The 21,174-nt window shown below is 35.9% G+C and overlaps 1 protein-coding gene across 1 annotated transcript in view; it reads right to left on the reverse strand.

Annotated features, from left to right (window-relative positions):
* Positions 1–2,334: 2,334 nt before the first annotated feature.
* The window catches only part of SUCO (SUN domain containing ossification factor), a 126,700-nt gene continuing 107,860 nt past the window's right edge, over positions 2,335–21,174 (reverse strand). The window contains exons 20-24 of the mRNA XM_007947112.2: positions 15,594–15,698; positions 13,330–13,484; positions 12,738–12,829; positions 4,175–4,230; positions 2,335–2,778 (exon numbers count right to left, since the gene is read on the reverse strand). Of these exons, the coding sequence (XP_007945303.1) occupies positions 2,335–2,778; positions 4,175–4,230; positions 12,738–12,829; positions 13,330–13,484; positions 15,594–15,698 (852 nt within the window). The remainder of the gene's footprint in view (positions 2,779–4,174; positions 4,231–12,737; positions 12,830–13,329; positions 13,485–15,593; positions 15,699–21,174) is intronic.

Here is a 21,174-nt window from a genome sequence, read left to right on the forward strand (position 1 = left end):
CTTTGAATGCAACATAATTTTTTTTTTAAAGTATGTGTTTAGGAGGGCAACTGGAGAAACTTGAATACAGACTGTATGTTAGATACTATTGAACTACTGTTAATGTTTTTAGGTGTGATAATACTAGTAGTGTGGCCATGTAGATGAATGTCCTTATTCTTAGAAAACACATGCTAAAGTATTGTTGTTGTTGTTGTTATGTGCCGAGTAAGACCCAACTCATAATGACACCTCCTTGGGTTGCTGAGGCAGTATCACTACAGAAGTAGATTGCCCAACCTTCCTTCCGAGGAGTGGCTGGTGGGTTTGAACCACCAGCCTTCTGGTTAGCAGTCAAGTGCCTTAGGCACTATGCTGAGTGAAAAGTCTTAATATGCCAACACACTTCAAATGGTTCATCCAAAAAAAATCTGTGTATAAGTGTAAAATATCATGTTCGATTTAGACATAAAAGAGTTAAATATTAGTAATCTAAAGACAGCACATATGTGAAAAATCTATCAAAAAAATTCACAAAAGGTATCCTACTAAAATAAGATTCAAAACTGCCACTTTAGTTTTCAAAAAGATGAAATTATGATTGCAAAGGGAAAAAACTGTTTATGTGAAAGTCCAATCAATTTTTAATGGGATGCTGCTATTTTTAGCTTTTAAAGTGGCCAAACTTTTATTAGGTTAGTAATGAATTTGAGAATTCTTTCAAAGATCAGAAGAGCCAGTAATTAATAAAGACAAATGTTCAGATTTATTTGGAAATTCACAGTTTCTAATGGCACTACAGCTCCGTAGTTACATATTGTTAAGTCTTCTTTCCACAAGACTGGATGCTGCACACTGAGGGTGTAACTTCCCGCTCTACCTCTGTTCCAAACTGGACCTCTTTTGATGGGCTTCTATACAATTATGCCCTTTTGCTCTGAATGGCTAATTGTGCAGACTGGAAAAATTAAATCACCTAAAACGTATTGTTAGCCTAACATAAAAGCAGCAACTTAAACAAACAAAAAAAGGCTTTAAATAAGTCACATTACAAACAATACCCCAAGAAAGGTATCTGACAACTTCATAAACAATTATTACTAAAAGTGCTCAATAAGTTATAACTTAAATCTTACAACACAAAATGGCCAATTCTCTCCCTTTCAAAAAGAAACATATTCTACTTTCACTCATTACTGCATAATCATACACTAAGAAATCATTTTATTCAGTCAATGACAATTATATATATAAAAAAAAGACAAAATGAAGACAGACACATTGATATCACACATGTATACCTCTGCACATTTGTAACCAATACAAAGCAAACAACAAGGAATAATCCCTTTAGATTTGACCAATCAGACAAGGCTTGACAAACTCACAAGGTGATTCTGTGCATATGTACATAGGCAGTGATCATACCACACAAGACCTGGACTCATTTGAAAAACTTTCAAACTTTGTATTTGTAGTATGGGAAACAATGAGCTGAAAGTCTGGACGATTAGTGTTTATTACAAATGCTTAAAATGCTGAAGAAAGCCTTTACAAGTGACTAAATATCTTTAAAAGGTGAATTTATCAAAAATTTGTTTACATTTGCTAGTCAATTGCAAGAAAAGCTCTTGTATGGTGGTTTATTTTTTCTCATTAAGTTAGTAACTAAGGAAAAAGTAATCCAATCCAAATGAAGTAATCCAATCCAATGACTTCAATAAAAATGGTACTAACTGCATCACCATTTGCCTAAAAAAATAAAAATTCCAATGAGTGTTTATAGCCAGCTGAGTTTGCTAAACAGATCTAATTGGCAAGTCTTTCAGGATCTTCACACCGTCTGACCCACACTGCTGAGCTTCAGGCACAGACCACCTTAAAGCCTGGTAGTGTTTGCAGCTTCCAAAATACTAATAAAGTTATAAATGAAATCAAATGACAGAAAAAGTTCTCCCTCCTCTTCCAGTGGCATTATAAATAGACAAAAGGCACATAAATATGGGAAGGGGCAAGAAATAGGAACAAAGCTAAAGGAAGAGGTTTAGGCTTTCATTCCTATCCCACCCAAGGAACTGGGCTTCCATATTACTTTTGTCCCAGGAATTAATCTGTGAAAAAACATCTTTATAAAATGTCTACCATTGTCAATATAGGAAGTGATCAGTCTTGTAAAACTGCAACTCATTAATCAAGATTGACACAATCCCATCTACTTTTAAAAAGGCAGAAACCATAATTTCTGAATACTTTTTCCCATTAACAGCTTCTCCCTCCCTCAATCCCTTCAAATACCACAGACTGTTCTTCAAAGAACAACAAAAAAAGTCTCCAGTATGAAAAGTTCAATTAATTTCAGATATGTCCCGAGACTGCTGTAACACCAAACGTTCCCACGGTGATCTCTTTGTTTCCTTTGATTATGTCGTGCAGGCTCGGCAATGATCCTGACTTAGTGTGTATCAGAGTTTTTATTAATTTTCCTTGGTCTTGGATTTTAGATCGCCTTCGTTTTAAAGCCCTCTTCTCAGTCTTTGTCTTCTGGGACTGTCCATTGCACAGACTTGTGCAAGCTGAAATGCCACAAAAATATGACTCTTCTGACTGTGACGAAGTTTCTGAGCTTCCTTCAGATGGAGGACCCTTATAAGAAGAGTGATAAACCTCTCCCATATTAGAAAAATCTCTCTGGTTCGTAAAGGGCTTCCTTCCTCTTATGTCTCCATTGGCTACAGGGTGCAATGAATCTGCTGGCTTGATGGTCTCAATTTTTTCAGTTTTATACTTGCAGCGTTTCTTCTGTAGCGTATGCAAAAGAAAGGGTAAGAATTAGACCTCCAATAGTTACCTAATCAAACATCCTAGAGACTAAACTAATGGAAGAAAGTGCCATCTCCTGGTAAAAAGTAAAATAGCATTATCAACAGCATGTCTATACACTGTTCTGTGCCATGTAGACACCATCATCTTGCCATTATGTAAATACTACTTCTCAAAATTTCCTACAATATAGACTTAAAAGGTGATGACTAACATTTTAATACCTACTTATGTGCCAGATATGGCACCAGTTGCTTTCATGTACATCTTACCTATTAACCCTGAAAAGAGGGTATTTTACCACTGGTTCCTAGATGAGAAAATCAAGACTTAAAGCTTTATCTCCTTGCCCAAGTTATAAAGTAGTAAGTGGCCAACTTGAGATTAAAGATTAAATATCTAAAGCCAAATATGGCCAAAAACCAAACCCACTGCCAATGAGTCGATTCTGACTCATAGTAACCTCCTTCCCCCATCCGGTTTCCAAGGCAGTAAATCTTTATGGAAGTAGATTGCATTATCTTTCTTCCAGGAGCAGCTGGTGGGTTTGATCTGCCTACTTTCTGGTTAGCAGTCAAATGCCTTAGGGACTGTACCGCCAGAGCTCCTTTCATGTAGAGACAGCTCTAATCAAAATGAAAATGACTTAATTTGAGAGGCAAAATGGAAAAAGCAAAGACTTTATAGTCTAAAGGGCTATTCTGAGTTTTACCATCTATTTGATAAAGGTCATTTGAGGAAGACAAACTCTCTCTGTTTCAGTTTTCTCATCTGAAAAATGAGGATGATACCATATGCAGGCAGTTGAGAGGATTATGTCATAGTGACCCTACACACAACAGAACAAAACACTGCCTAGTCCAGCGCCATCCTCACAACTGTTGCTATGTTTGAGTCCACTGTTGCAGCCATGTATCAATTTATCTTACTAAGGTTCTTCCTCCCTTTTGTTGACCCTCCACTTTACCAAGCATGATGTCACTGGGAGTAACCAGTCCCTGGCATGCCTTAGATAGTCAATAAATAATGGCTATTAGCCGGGATTGACAAGCTTTTTCTGTAAAGGCCCAGATGTTAAATATTTTGGGCTGTGCAGATCAATGCACTGTCTCTGTTGCATATCCTTCTTTGTTTTATTTTATAGACCTTAAAAATGTGAAAATCTTTCTTAGCTGCCAGTCTGTACAACATAGGCCACAAACCAGATTTGGCCTGTTGGTCATGGTTTTGTTGACTCCTATAAACATTTATTTACACCATTACTATGACTGAAAATAAACAGTAAGTTTAGGTTTATATTAAACCTCTCACTTTATTTCTTCATGTACAATACCATATATCATACCAATACACTTAAAAGGCAGTAAAATATTACCTTTTTCTCTGGTGAGAACTTGAGAGGTTCTACGATGTACAAATCATTTGGGTCTACTGTAAATAAGGAAAAAGACCAATGTAAAATGAAAAGTGGATTATGCGATGATTAAACACTACAAAATGGAACATTATCCCTTAATGATTACTTTCCTAACAGGACCAATAAATTTACCAGGTTAACCATATTTATGCATTCTCAACTAGTAAGTCAAAATAAGCAGGGCCAGAAATGGTACCAGCCTTATTGTGTACTTCACTGGTCACCTTCAAGTGTCTTGCTCTCTTGTTAAGTTTTTAACTAACAAACAGTTGAGTGTCCAACAGAGTGTAGGATCCTTCTTGGGGCCCAGCCTTACCCTCTCATCTGATGACATTACTGGTCAAGCTAATACCCAACCCACAGATCATCTGAGTATCTCCCCTAAAAGAATAAGCTTTACAATGTGTCACAAATGTGTATTAACAATGGGCAACAAGTGCAGAAGCTAGTTAAAAGAGTTTGAGAATTTTTTTTTTCCTATGTCTTAATGTGATCAAAACTATGAACTCTAAAACCTAACATGTAATATATAACCAAGCAGTAATAAACACTGCAGGCATAATAGGTAATGGATAGAAAGTGCAACACAAGCCAATATAAGAAAATGTCTTTTAGCTCCAAGTTTCTAAGACTTGATTATTTTAAGCATTTTTATGACAACTCCTACTCTAGCACCATATGGACAAGATAAATGTGTGTACAGAGAAGGACTACTCTGGAATTTACTAGTCACACTACTCAACCAACTAGACTTTTTTACATTATGCCTGATATTTGTTGATAAAATAATAAAATAAAAAAAATATCCTAAGGTTTTTCTAAATAGTCATCTCTACCACATTACTATGAAAAACAAAAAAAGAAACAATAAAAACCTCTCAAGTTGTTTTTTAAAAAATCACAATGCCTGCTTCTGGGAACGACCGTTAGGCTACTCAGGTCAACCTTCTCATTGAAAACAATTAAATATGGATTACTATATTTATAATCACCAAGAACATTGAAGATTTGCAAAGCTACTAAGTAATCTCCAGGCCATAACTGAAGACAAAGTAGAACACAAGCCGATACAAGAAAATATAAACTTTAGTCTTGATGGCCTCATAAGGAAATGGATCAGAAATCAAATCTCAGAGCCCATCCAAGGTAAAAGTCTACTGAGATCTCTCTCTCTCACACACACACACACCACACTACCATAAGCTGGGACTCCAAAGGACTATACCACCAAGGAAAGAATGAAGACATGCAGGTACTTGCAGTCCAAGTGCACCACTCCTGGTGGTCCAAAATACCTTAAGCTATGAAAGTAGTCCTGAATGTAAACTAGTATATGAATATAAAGCAAACATAAATTCCCTCTGGAGTAAGGATTGACATTCTGGTCCTCCCTATAAATAATTTTTCAAAGACAAGCAGCACACAAATTATCTTGAGCAAGAGCCTACAAAGACATAAGAATTACCAGATAGACTATAAATAGTTACGCTTACTTTTTTAAAATACATAAACAAGCTTGAAAATATCTATAGGAAAAACAAGAGAACTAGAAGGTGTTTAAGGAACCCTGGTAGAACAATGGTTAAAGATGCTTAGTTGCTAACCAAAAGGGCATTAGTTTGACCTACCCAGCGTTCTGTGGGAGAAAGACCTGGTGGAGATCTGCTCCTGTAAAGATTACAGCCAAGAAAACCCTATGGGGCAGTTCTAGTCCGGCATATGGGGTCATGTGTAAGTAGGAGGAATCAACTCAATCCATTTCTAGGTATTCTTAACAAATTAAAAACTCAACAGATGAATTTAGTAGCAGACTAGATATAACTGAAGAATGTGTGACCTGGAAGACAGATTGGAAAAAATTATCCAGAATGTAGCACAGAAAGTCAAAAAGAAGAAAAATATGAGAGCATTTAGGAGGCAAAGAGGGTCAAGAAGGACTAATATACATTAAACTGGAAAACTATATGAAGAATGGGATAGAGGTAATATGGGGGGAGGGGTTGGAATAGTTGAGAATTTTCCAGTACAGGTACTCCCCAACTTACTATGGGGATCGGTTCTGACTACACCTTTGACATAGGTCGAATACTTCGTTTCTTAGTTTTTCATTATTGTCCTTTATTATCAGTCTCTTTATAAGTCTGATCTTTATTTTTGAGGGTTGGTACAAGAATGATACATTAATTAGCAAATTATGTGCTACGACAGTGTAGGTAGTACATATTACTAATGATAAGATGTACAGAAAAGAGGATGGTCATTGCTGTTGTAATTCTAAGACATCGTAAGTTAAGGACTACCAATCTAGAGATTCAAAGAGCCCAAAAAATCTCCAGATTAAAGAAAGACTATTTCAGGATGAAGGAAAGTAATCACAAATGGTAGGTGTTAGAAAGAAGGACTGAATCCCAAAGAAATTTATAGATATGTGGGTAAATCTCAATTAGTATTAATAATAGCACTTCTTTATACCTTGTTGAGTTAAAGCTAAGCAGAAACAGAGTTAAACTGTTTTAATTCTATTATCTTCAATATAATTTGTATGTTGTTGTTGTGTATTGTTTTGGGAGCTCCAGTGGCATAGTGCCTAAGGCATTTGACTGCTAACCAGACAGCTGGTGGTTCAAACCCACCAGCAACTCCTCAGAAGGAAGATGGGGCAATCCACTTCCGTAGTGATACCACCTCGGAAACCCAAGGAAGGGTCGCTATGAGTCGGAGTCAGCTCGATGGCAGTGAGTTTTGTTTTTTAGTTGTATATTTTAAGATCTTTATACTGCCCAAGAGGAAGTAAAAATATGATTAATTTTAGACTTTGATAATTATTTGTAGAGTAACCAGTAAAAGAGCAGAAAGAGTGTACAACTTTGAATGGCAACAAAAGATTATTACTCACTCCCTCCCCCAAAAAAAATTCTAGCAGCAGCAAGGAAGGGGAGAAAAAACACAGATAGCAGGCAAAAAATAAGAGACCCTTATGCTAATAAATTTTAGTATTTAGTTAAAATGGACATATTCCTGGAAATGTCTAATTTAAAAAAAAAAATATATATATATATATATATATATAAAAGACTTTATTGATTCAAATTAGAAATAATTATGATTTTAAACTCTGAGAATAGGGGGGAAAAGAGAATCCTGCTTATCTAGTTCTAAAAGACCAAAACCAGCAGTCTGATAATAAACCCTTTTGTGACCTTGGGACATATAAACCCACTGCCATCGAGTCAATTCCAACTCATAGCCACCACCACAGGGTTTCTAAGGCTACAAATGTTCACAGAAACAGACTGCCTTGTCCTTCTCTCAGAGTGGCTAGTGTGTTCAAACTACTGACCTTTTGGTTAGCAGCCCAATGCATTAACCACAGTGTCCCCTGAGTTCTCTTTGGGACATATAAAACCAAAATCAAATTCACTGCCATCAAGTTGATTCTGATCCACCCACCCCCTTTGGGTTTCCAAGGCAGTAAATCTTTACAGAAGTAGATTGCCCAGTCTTCCTTCCACGGAGTGGCCTTAGGCACTATGCCACCAGAGCTCCTTTGGGGACATACAGTGCCCACCTTTATTTTCTGCCCCTGGGGCTTAGTGGGAATCTGGTATCCCACTTTTAGTGCATGCTGCTAACTGGTGGGGGCCTGTATTACCACATGAATCTGAAAACAACCCCAGCACCAGAGATCCCTCAAGGCATATGTGCCCCACTGATTATTAAAATCCATATTACCTCTAAAATTATCTTCATTTCACTCAAAATGCCTTCCATTGCTAAAAACACATGGTTTCAACAAAAAATTCAGAGCAGAAAATAATTTGGTCTTGATAGAGATAAAAACTACATGCCAATCTTATTCGTGAACAATAGATGTAAAATTCCTAATTATTTTCAAACACAATTATGTAAAATAAAAAAATATGTATTCACAAAATATACATATAACATTGATCAATTTGTGTTTGAGACTGAATAATTAGTTTAACATTAGAAAATCAGTTAATATAATATTTCAACAACAGATTAACAAATAATCATCTTAAAAAGGCTGAGAAAAATGTGTTTGGCAAAATTAAAAATAGATTCATGGGGAAAGGGAACTATTAGCAAACTAGAAATAGAGAAGAACTTCCTGAGATAAAAGTGCCTGTCAACCACTTCTATTTAACACTGCTTAATGCCAACCATCAATGTTATTTAGGTAGCAAAAGTTACAAAGTTTGGAAAGGAAGAAACAAAATTGTCTTTGTTTTCAGATGTGCTTGAGAACAAATGAACTATTCAAGTAAAACAAGGTTGTTGTATATAAAATCAATATACAAATATCAACTGTATTTCGACATACCAGCAATAAATATACATACACAAAAGATAATGCTTACAACAGTATTTAAAAAAATATATCCTAAGAATAAAATGAACAGAAGTTGACCTCTTTGGAGAAAACAGGTATAATATATTCTTCCCATACAGATTTTAGAATCAATGTAATCTCAATCAAAAGCCTAATCCTTTTTGATAGAACATTTATTAAATGGTTCTAAATTTATATGGAAATGTAAAGAAACAATAATGGTCAAATTTTTCAAGAACATTAACAAAGTGGGAGAACTTCTTATAGCAGATAGCTAGCTAAGACTTAAGTGGAAGTTAGTTATTAACACACTATGGTAGTGAAACAGAGGTTAACAAATAGTACAGACATGTATCTCTATGAGTTGTAACTGACTCAACATGTCATGTGCAGGGTTATGTGTATATCACTTATTGTATGACTGAGGTGGCACTGCACAGCCATGAGGAAAGGACAGTATTTTCAATTAATTATTTTGAGACCGTGACCACTCATATAAAATTTTCTACTGAAACTCCCTATCTAATACCATATACAAAAATCAATCCCAGGTGGATTAAAGATCTGAAAATAAACAAACATTTGAAAGTTAACAGAACATCTTCCATGAACTTAGAGTAGGAAATTCTGCTTAACAAAGAAGTAAAATGCACTAACCATAATATTAAAAAAATCATAAATTTGATTACATTAAAATTAAGAGCTTCTTCTCTTATTTAAAAGATTCCACCTAAAGAGAATAAAAAGACAAATCCCAGAGTGGAATAAGGTATTTGCAACTTATTTAACCAACCAACAATTAGTATCCAAATCTTAAAAAGAACTCTAAGAAATTAAGAAAAAGAGAACCCGAAAGAACAATCATTAAAACATCTAAAAAGCCCCAGTACAGTCAAATGACCAAAAGGCCTAAGTAAAGGTACTCAATCACATTAGTAATCAGTTAAATGCAAATTACATCTGCAAAGAGATTAACAAAAAAACAATTAATTTGATGATTCCAAATGCTAACAAGAATGTACAGCAAAGGAAACTCAACAGTGCTGGCAGAAACATAAAATGATACAACCACTTTGGAAAGCAATTTATCATCTCATAACTTGCAGATAAACCACCAACAATCTGGCAATTTTACATCTAGGTTAATATTCCTAGAAAAACTCTTGTAACCATGTTCCAGTAAAAAAAAGGGATGTTTTACACCATCATTATTTGTAATAGCCCCAACAGGAGAATAGATAAACACACTGTCATTTAGTCAGTTATTAAAATACTATGTTGTTGTTGTTGTTGTTACGTGCTGTCAAGTTGGACCCAACTCATAGCGACCCCTCCTTGGGTTTCTGAGGCCGTTAACACTAAAGAAGTAGATTGCCCAAGCTTCCCTCCAAGGAGTAGCTGGTGGGTTTGAACCGCCAGCCTTCTGGCTAGCAGTCAAGTGCCTTAAGCACTAAGCTACCAAAAATGAACCACAGTTATATGCAGTAATGAATCTTACAAATAAAGTACTGAATGAAAGAGACAAAAAATATATATGGTATGATTCCAGTTACCAGAAGTTCCAAAATCAGGCAAAAATCAAATTAGCAATTCACATGCTGATGGTAAAACTAGAAAGAAAATCAAGAATACGATTATCCTAAAAGTGAAGATACAGCTATCTCTGTGAGGAGGGATACCATGAGTGCTGACCATGTTCTATTTTTTGAACTGGGTGGCGGATCAAGAATTATAATTACTTGGAAACTTGTGCATTTTGGTTTTATGATTTTTTAGTATTTCTCTTTTTGAAAGATCAAAACCATTTTGGTCCACCTGGGAATCCCTGGGTAGTGGAAACGGATATGTTCAGATGTTAACTGAAAGGCTGGAGGTTCAAGTCCCCCTTAGAGGTGCCCTGGAAGAAAGGTCTGGTGGTCTACTTCCAAAAAAATCAGCCATTAAAAACTGTGAAGCACAGGTCTACTCTGACATATGTGGGGTCACAGTGAGTCTGAAGTGTCTCAAGGGCAACTGGTTACTGGTTTTGGTCCACTTGGCCAATCCAAAAAGTATAGCAGATCAAAGCATAAACTTGAGCAGTGAGAGGAAGAGCACTAAGGGAAGAAAGCTTGGAATAAATTAAGTAATTTTTATAACACTGATTATCTAAGTACCATTTTAACAGGCAAGAGATTATGTAATCTGCCCAATTCTGTATTAATACTACCAGCTTTGTGCAAAATACTAAATTTAGTATAAAAATAACATATGACCCCTTCTCACAGACCTTAGGGGTGCTAACTGCCATTGACTCCCATTCAGTGCAACCCCTGTGACAGAATAAAGGTGTCCCGTAAGATTTTCTTGGCTGTAATCTTTACAGAAGCAGACTGCCAGGTCTTTCTCCTGCTGTGCCACAGAGCTTAAATGCAAAAACAAGGCAAGTACAAAATGACTAAAATCAAAGCACACTACGATACATGCCATAAGAAGAGATTTAATTTAAACAGGAAAAGAAAATGAATTAACTAGTAGCAGAATCAGGATTAAAACCAGTCTCTCCTGTCTAATGTGCTTAACTTTCTTCACTTGTAAAGATGAACTAAGATGACCTGGATATTTGAAAACAGAATCTACTCTCAGATGCAAAAGGCTATTTCATTTTGCCTTTGAAGGGTTAGATTAAGATAAACAGTAAAATAGCCATGATTTCAGTTAATTTAAAATGAGACTAGAAATGTTGAGAGAGAAAAAACATTGGAACATATAATTGCATGAGTACAGCTCAGTTAAAGAATGTATGCATACCCACTAGGATAGCTAGAAGAGCAACAATACTAAATGTTAACAAGGATGTAGAGCAAGAGGAACCTTCAAATGCAGCTGATGGCAGTACAGATTCATATGAGAAACTGTGGGGGCAGTATCTAAAGTTGGATACACACATACTTTATAATCCAGCAACCCCACTTTCTAGGCATACACCCAACAGAAACACGTACATGTGTTCACCTCAACTGAAAACAGCCTAACTAGAAATAATCCAAATGTGAATGAATAATATGTAGTAGTACAATATGTAGTACAAGAATGAGAATAAACAAACTATAATTATATAGTTTTTTTTTTTTTTTTTTCAATAGCACAGTGAATCTCACCATCAAAAGTTAGAAATCAAAACCATGCCTACTGTGGGAGGGAATGGGTAGTAACTAAAAGAACCAAGGAAGTTTTTGGTGTGCTGGATAATGTTCTGCTGCCTAATCTGGATATTGGTTATACAATTTGAGAAAATTCATGAGCTTTACATAAGGTAATTATACTTTCTTAAATGCATAAATTAAAAATTCTGCTTATAAAAAGGCATAGCAATCAATCGAAAGGGAAAATAAAGCAGCCAGGAGGAACAGCTTTACTAGCCTTAAACACACTTCATGGGTTCAGTCTGCAAAACTCTGTAATAACAGTAAACCAATGAAGCTCAGGAATGACTATATGAATGAGACATGCTGCTCAGTTACTGAAAAAAGGGAGCAAAGCTAATGATTATTAAGAAAGCACTCCTATTTGAAACATTAGCATTAAGTTGATTATATTTTAATATGGCTATAAATGTAAAATTTTTAAGTTTCTTAATAAGCACTAATTATAAAGGTACTGAAATAGGAAAAAAGCCATTCAGCACACATCCATTCATTTAAACTTTAATAATTACTGAGTGTTAGTCAATGGAACACAACTGTAGACTCTAAGGCTACAAAGGAGAGAAAGATGCAATTTTTGTTCAGAAAGTGCCTCACAGTCCTCAACTAAAGACAAAAAGAGTCCTACCTTTACAGGAAGAGGAGGCAGATAAGCACAGGAGCTATGGGAGCACACTCAGGTTTTCCATATCTGCTGAACTTTCTCAAACATCCCTTTCTAAAAAGAAATACTTCTAAACAGGAGCATGTGCAAAGGAAAGCTACTAATGGCTAATTAAATACACTAAACCCCCTCCCCACCCTTTGGGCCTTTAGGAACAAAGATATACAATGTGAAAATGATGAAGTAGCTTTGAAATAGCACAAACAGAAATGTTGCTTATGTCCATTACTGTGTAGCAGATGGTCTTGAATTCAACACTGATAATATACAGAAGAAAACTAAATTTGTTTATATATATTACATATTGATAAAATCTACCTTCTTTGCCAGTTAACTGTAGAGACTTAGATCTGATGAGTGGGAATGAAGTTCTTCTTTTCAAATTCATGTCATCATAGGAAGAGAAACACCTAAGACATTAAGAAAAATCAACATGGGACACAACAAGTAGACTGGACTACATATAATCTACTCTGTAGTTCAGAACAGATGGAGACTATTGAGAACTGTACAAACCATAAAGGCCTAATATTAGTTAACACTCCAGTTATAGCTAATACATAAAAGAAAGCATTTAAGGATCCTTCTTTAAATGGTACTATTAAAATACCTATTCTTCTCCTTCTCTGAATTCAACACTTAAGCATTTTGCTCAACCAAAATATCAAGGGTTTTCATTTATTTACTTACTATTATTAGCAGTTTCACTATTACACTCTACAGAACTATCTGGGCACAGGGCTATTTCACTACCTCCAAGGATCTTTTTAATATTTTTAACACTTTGGTTTCAAGAATATGATATGGGGAAATGAATTATCCTCACTATCCCTTTATTTGCTCAAAAATTTCCAAAAATATAAAAAGCAGAGTGAAAATAGAAAATTGTGAAAGACAATGCTGGTATTACCTTTTAGGGCTTGGATACTGATTACTTTTAGGAAGCTTTGAAATATAATCTCCATCAAACTGAGAAGTGTTTCGACAACGCTGCATACAAAGCATCAGTCCCAAAATAACACAGAGAACCAAAGAGATGACAAGATAGCTTTGTCGATCTGAAACCTGAGATTGGGAACAGGGTTAATAATAATAATAATAATAATAATAATAATAATAAAATCATACTAGGAAAAAACATAGTGGGCTCTAAAATACAAAGGAAAAATCATTTTAAACATTTTTTTCAATGTACTTTAAAACCATCAATGTAGGCCATACCCTTTGAAAATGTGCTATTAAAGCAATTATTTTTTTTCCCCCACTCAATTTTTATTTTGAAGAATTTCAAACCTATGTTTTTAAAATGGTACAATGAACACACTTATGCTTTTCATACAGATGCACAATTGTTAACATTTTGCCACATTTATTCTGTCTTTCCTGTTTCCTCAATGGGAAAAATAATCCTTTTCTCACTCAGTCTTTCCTCTTTCAAAATTGCACTACTACTCACCCAGTTACTGTAAGCAAAAACCTGAGAATAATCTTTAATTCCTCATCCCCATACACTCAGTCTCATCAGTAAGGTGTGTCTTTCTATTTCCTAAATACGAGGTCCCAACTACTTCACACTATTCCCTGTGGTTAAAATCCTAGTCCAAGCCAACATCATCACATCCAAAAGCAAAAATCAAACTCACTGCCGTCAAGTCGAATCAGACTCATGGTGACGCCTCCTTGGGTTTCCAAGGTGGTATCTCTACAGAAGTAGATTACCCAGTCTTCCTTCCAAGGAGTGGCTGGTGGCTGTGAACCGCCAGCGTTCTGGTTAGCAGTCAAATGCCTTAGGCACTATGCCACCAGAGCTCCCATCACCTTATCCAGGCTACTGCAATTGCCTCCTAATCTCCATCTTCCCTGCTTCATTCTTGCTCTGCCTCAACTGGCAATTATCCAGAGTAGCAAAGGGGTATTTTCTCAACATTTTAAGTGTCAGTGAAATGATCCATATCACTTCTTAATTTAATATTGTCTAATGACTTGCAATGATTAGAATAAAATCCCAACTCTAAATTACTTCAAAGCCCAATACTTTTAGGTCCCTGCCAATAGACCTGAACTCATTTCCCACCTTCATGTCTCTTTGCCCCAGTCACCCTGGTTTCTTTCTGCTCTCAAACACATCTCACTATTTCTATTCTCTGATTCTTTGCCCTAACTCTGTTCTCTCACAAGTTTGCTATCACTCCAGGCTCTCTGTGGCTGCCAACTCCTCTTAAGCACTCAGTTCTAATGCCACCTCCTCAGACAAGCTTTCAGATCTTCCTAGCTGAAAGCAGCATCTGTTATCACCACACTTTATGCAACCCTACACACATGCACACACTTCACTCCCTATCCCAATGTCCTTCACAGCACTTATGACTAGGAAAAATTATCATCTATTTATACATTTACCATATGTATTCTTCCCCCTACCTCAGAACATAAACTCTGTTAAGCTAGGGACTACTCACTGCTATACTTCCAACCTAGAACTCTATGCCCCATATATTTGGTTGCTCAATAAACATGTGATGAAATTTCTTGCTTTGTTAAAAACAACTTTTTAAACTGAAAGTAAATTATTTATTACTATACTCAATGGTTTGCAAAAGACCTACCAGAATAGCTTTATACCTGCATTTTGGTAAGACCTAATTTATGAATGGCAAAATGACTATGATAATTTACCTTAAAAATGCTACATTTAGATGTTCTGAAGTTCCCTATGAGAACTTTGTTTGGTTTAAGTTTACCCTTAGACACCCTTCAGGTCTGGAACTGAATTCTCCTCATGGCTCAACTTCCAGACAAACAATAACAGACAGGTGAACAATAATGCCAGGGAGGTATGCACTCCTTAGAACAATCAACCGTGTGATATTAAAAGCGCATTTGCCCAGGGATAAAGCACAGAAAGCAGGAAGGACAAATGGAAATGGGAAACACAGGCAGGAATTGGGAAGAGTGCTACTACATTGTGGGGATTGCAATCAATGTCACAAAATAAAATGTGTATGAACTATTGAATGGAAAACCAATTTGCTCTGTAAACTTCTACCCAAATCACAAAAAGCTAAAAATAATAATAATAAAGTTCATAGATACCACATACTTAATTAACAAGCTTGCCCTTGTAACAACTTCCATCCTTGCTCTGTGTCTTACAATATTAGCAATAACAATTACCTCACGTTTTAATTCTGCCACAGTTGTTGATAAGTTTGAAACAAGCTGTGTCATGTTGGTCAGCTGTGCCTGTAGCAACTGGATGGCTTCTGTTTGCCGCTGATCCTATCATAAAGAAATATATGTTATTTTTCTTTGTGTTTAACAAGTACATTTACAACTACATCATAAATTCAAATAAAATAATCTGGAAAAAAAATATGTTACCACTGAACTTCCTAAAAGAAATTTACTAACAGGAAACTTGTAATGAATAACATCATAAACTTTGACCAGAAATTAAAATACACACAAACCACTTTGAGAACCTGAGGCTGGGCTGATATCACTCTCCTCAATTTTTGTCATTCACTGCTTCAACGTAGAATATTATATTGTTGTTGTTGTTATGTGCCATTGAGTCAGACCTGACTCATAGCAACCCCTCCTTGGGTTTCCGAGGCAGTATCACTACAGAAGTAGATTGCCCAACCTTCCTTCCAAGGAGTGGCTGGTGGGCTTGAACCACCAGCCTTCTGGTTAGCAGGTCAAGTGCCTTAGGTATTATGCTACCAGAGCTCCTAGAATATTATATAGTGGAAGTTAATGAATTACTTTTGAAATCAATGTGCTCTACATGTAGAAACCAGGATATAACCACTTACATGCAAGATAGTCATTTTAGCAAATACTGTTTTTAAAGTAAAGCTGTCGGCACGAAGATATGTTGACATTTTTCTGTAAAATGTTTCTGGATACAGAGTAGGTTCAGTATCAAAAAAGTCTTTAAAGTTCTATTTTATAGCATGTTATGATGTAACTCAGTGTGCTACACAGTCAAACACCTAGTCAACTAGTTAATCCTAGACTAATATCTAAAGGCCATGTATAAGAAACCTACAGCTACATCACACTCAATGGAGAAATACTGAGAGCTTTCTGCTTAATATCAGGAATAAGACAAAGATGCCCATTGCTAATATTGTTTTAGCCAGAGCACCTAGGCAATTAAACTACTAGATAACTGAATTCCGTGAAGTGGCTGGTTAATAAGCAGTGCTAGGACAAGATTTCCACAATTAAGAATAAACCTGTACCTATTACCTCACACAAAAATCAGTTGGGTTTTTACACATCACAATGAACAATCGAAAAAGGAAATTAAGAAAAGGATTCCATTTACATTAGCAGCTGAAAGAATTAAATTCCTAGGAATAAATTTAACAAGGAAGGTGAAAGACTCATAAATGTAAAATTATAAAATATTATTTAGAAAGACCTAAATAAAGGGAAGAAGGACATTTGTGGTCATGGATCAGAAGACATAATATTGTTAAGATGTCAATGCAACTTAAACTAATCTATAGATTCAATGCAATACCCATCAGAATTCCTACAGCCTTCTTTGCAGAAAAGAAAAAGTCTATCTCTTCAAACTTATATGGAACTTCAAGGGGCCCTGAATAGCCAAAATAATCTTGAAACAGAACAACAAAACAGGAGGAGCCATACTTCTCAATCTTAAAACATATTATAAAGTTACAGTAATCAAAATAATCTGGTGCTGGTATAATGATAGACATACAGACCACTCGAATAAAACTGAGTTAACTGATTTTCAACAAGGATGCCAGGACCATCCAATGGGGAAAGAATAGTCTAACATGATGCTGGGAACATCTAAATTTCCACAATCAAAAGAATAAACTTGTACCCCATAGCTCATACCATACAGAGACTAACCCAAAAAAGGATCAAAGACCTAAATGTAAGAATTAAAACCATGAAATTCTTAGAAGAAAACATAAGAACTAGGTCCTAAAGTAGTATTCCTAACAATGGATTCTTGTAACTGACACCAACTCACTACCATTGAGTCAGATCCAACTCACAGAGACTCCTCCTTGGGTTTCTGAGGCAGTATCACTATGGAAATAGATTACCCAATCTTCTTTCTGAGGAGTGGCTGGTGGGTTTGAACCACCAGCCTTTCTGGTTACCAGTTAGATGCCTTAGGCACTATGCCAAAGCATGAGCAAAAAAAAAGACAAATTAGATAAATGCGACTTCACCAACAAAAGGCAGTGACAACCTACAGACTGGGAGAACCACATATCTGATAAGGGTTTAATGTTCTGAATATATAAAGTACCCCTACAGCTTAATTGGGGGGGGGGGGGGAACACCTCAACTCAATCAAAAAATGAGCAAATAACTTGAAGAGAGAATTCACCAAAAAAGAAATATAAGAGGCCAATAAGCACATGAAAAGATAACTTCATTAAGCATTAGGAAAATGCAAATCAAAATCACAATGAGGTTATCACTTCATACCCCCTAAAAGGGCTATGATTAAAGAAATGGAAACCAACAGGTATTAGCAAGGATGTGGAGAATCTGGAACCCTCATCATTGCTGGTAGGACTATAAAATGGTACAGCTGTTGTGGAAAATTGTTTGGCAGTTCTTCAAAAAGTTAAACACAGAATTACTATATGATAAAGCAATTCAACTCCTTGGTATATAACCAAAAGAGCCGAAAGCAGGAACACAAACTGAAACTTGTATTCCAATAGTTATTATAGCACTATTCACAACAGCCAAGACAAGTCAGTTTTCTCTTTTATGGACTGTACTGTGAAATCTTTGCCAGGCCAAAGTCACAAAGATTTTCTTCCTATGCTGTTTTCTGGAAGTTTTATAGTTTTAGTTTTACATTTAGGTTTATGAGCCATGTTGAATTAATTTTTGTATAAATTACAAGACATGGATCAAAAATCCTTTTTTCTGCATATGGATATGCATTTGATCCAGCACTATTTGTTGAAAAAAGATGACTGAAATTACCTGCAGTATGAGGAATGCTAAATGAAACAAGATTTCACAGCTACTTGGTTAAAAAGAGAAAGCTGGATAAGGCTCAGAATTGGGCAGGAATGTGGAGATACACGAACCCTCATGCACTGTTCCTGTTAAGTCCCATCAAATGGGTTTTGATTCATAGTGACCCTGTGTCCAACAGAATGAAAGAATGCCCAGTCCTGCACCCTCTCAGTATTGTTGCCATACTTGAATCCATCATCACAGCCATTGAGAATCTTCCCATTTCTGCTGACTCTCTAGTTTACCAAGCATGATATTCCTCTCTAGATATGCAGGGCTGGTGATAGAGTTAACTTGAGCAATCTTTGCAGATGGCAACAATTAATTAATTAATGGCACAGTTTATGACCTAGTAACTCTGGTATTGGAAATATACCCCAAAGTTCTCAGGTTCACAGAGAGACAACTACAAGAATGTTCACCGTGATATTATTCGTGGTAGCAGAGTTGAAGAAAATCTGGATATCTACTATGAATGGCTAAGTAAAAATGTGAAGAACCTCAGAAACTGTAGAGAATAGGATTTATGTTAAATACCATTATATACATTACAAATATACATACATGATTCCAGGACTGGAGCTAGAAAAGTATAAGATAAGCCTGGAACATCTTGCTGTGCCAGAAAGTAAACAGTATTCAAAAAATTATGGGGACATGTCAAAGGACATAGAAGTCAGTTTGAAGGGACTCCCAATCACCAAATCTGGGTTAATTTGAGCAATAAAATAATGATAATAATGAATTTATAATCCATAGAATAAGAACCCATGAGTCAATACTGATATACATAAATAAATACCTAAGTAGGGGAGACGGGACAGCTCTTTGTTACAGAGTTGCAATTAATAAATGTAGAAGGAAGGAGGAAAACAAAACAAAACAAAAATCTCCATTTGGCAAATACCACAGTAATAACTGTTTCAGGCACAAATAATCAACAGATGCTACAATCAGTGTATGAGAACATATATTTAATACAAGAGGGAAAAAAAACTTTACAATGTAGAAACCTAGCAGACATCACCTAAATTAAGTGATCAAAGTTAAGAGCACCAACAATGGTATAAATTGACATTAAATACACCTCCTGGTATGATGCATTGAGAAGGATACAACATCACTTCCGTGGTGTTCTTGCCAAGAACAAACCAAACTGACACGCTACAAAACAGTAACAGTCAAGGTCATGAAAGACAAAGAAAGAAAAATAAGAAACTGTTCTAGATTAAAAACAGGTATGACAACTAAATGCAATGTATGACTGGATTGGATGCTGGATCAGAAAAAGGACATAAGTATTATTTCAATATCATTGTTCTGATTTTGGTAATTATATCATTGTTAGATAAAGTACTGATATGTTAGTATTTTGGTAAAAAAGGTATATGGAAATCCTTTGTCCTATTTTTTCAATTTTTTCCTAAGATTATTTCAAAATGCTAAAAATTTAAAAATACATGTATACAAAACAAACGTTTTGCAAGATGATATTACAAACAAAAATATATGCATTAAGGAAAACAGAATGTTGTAAATAAGGAAGAGGAGAATGAGAGTGGGGTTTGTGGATGGAATGTGGAGAAAGAGGGAGAAGTGGAAGGAGGGAAAAAAGTAAAGAGGGAGAAACTATGTATGGAACAATTACAGTTTGTCCTGAACTAAGAGTAAGATGCAACTAAACTCTGGTAGCATAGTGGCTAAGCACTTGACTGCTAACCAGAAGGCAGGAGGTTCAAACCCACCAACCACTCCTCGGAAGGAAGGTTGGGCAATCCTACTTCTGTAGTGACACTGCCTCGGAAACCCAAGGAGGGGTCGCTATGAGTCGGGGCAGATTCGACGGCACATAACAACAACAACAACAAACTCTGCAACCTGAGGTCACCTCACATCATCATTGCCTACCACCAAAGAACTTTTTATAAAAACTAGTAGAAAATGTCTTTATCCTGCTAACCCAAAAACACCGCCATTGTATCAACTCCAATTTAAAGCAACCTAAAGGGCAGAGTAGAACTGCCCCCTAGAGTTTCCATGGCTGTAAATCCTTATGGAAGCAGATTGTCTCATCATCTATCTCCTCTAGTGCAGCTGGTCAGTTCGAACCTGGTGGGTCTGAACTGCCAGCATATTGGTTAGCAGCCAAATGTCTGAATCACTGAGCCATCAGAGCTCCTTATCCTGATTAACATATACTTTATACACTCATTAATAAAAATCACACTTTAAGGTGCAATAGTGAAGCCATTCCCTTACAACCACCACAAATACAGGGATGTCCACTACCTCCAGTCTGTCTTATCCATCACTATCTATCACTATACAGAGATAAGAGAGGGGTAGGGGAAAAAAATGGTTGTGTTCTTAGTGGATGCTATCAAGTTTATTCCAACTCATAATGACCTAAACTGTCTTCATTTGTAATCAATAAGGTTATACATACAGAAAACCCAAAACAACTTAGAATTTAACAAAGTTACACAGAACTCAACTGCATTTCTACACACATACCAAAAATACAAAATTTTAAAAACAGAAATAAAAGAGATTAAAAACTGAGCAATAGGGGGCAAGATGGCGGACTAGGCAGAAGGATTGCACAGACCCTCTTCAACAAAGAAAAGGGAAACCAATAAATACAGACACAGAAGATAATCTTGGACCCCTGAGCCTTGAAGGAAAGGATTTGGACTAAACCCCAACTAGCAGAAGAATT

This window comes from Orycteropus afer, unplaced genomic scaffold (genome assembly GCF_000298275.1).
Source record: "Orycteropus afer afer isolate SDZICR_OR568_19922 unplaced genomic scaffold, OryAfe1.0 scaffold00175, whole genome shotgun sequence".
Taxonomy (NCBI): domain Eukaryota; kingdom Metazoa; phylum Chordata; class Mammalia; order Tubulidentata; family Orycteropodidae; genus Orycteropus; species Orycteropus afer.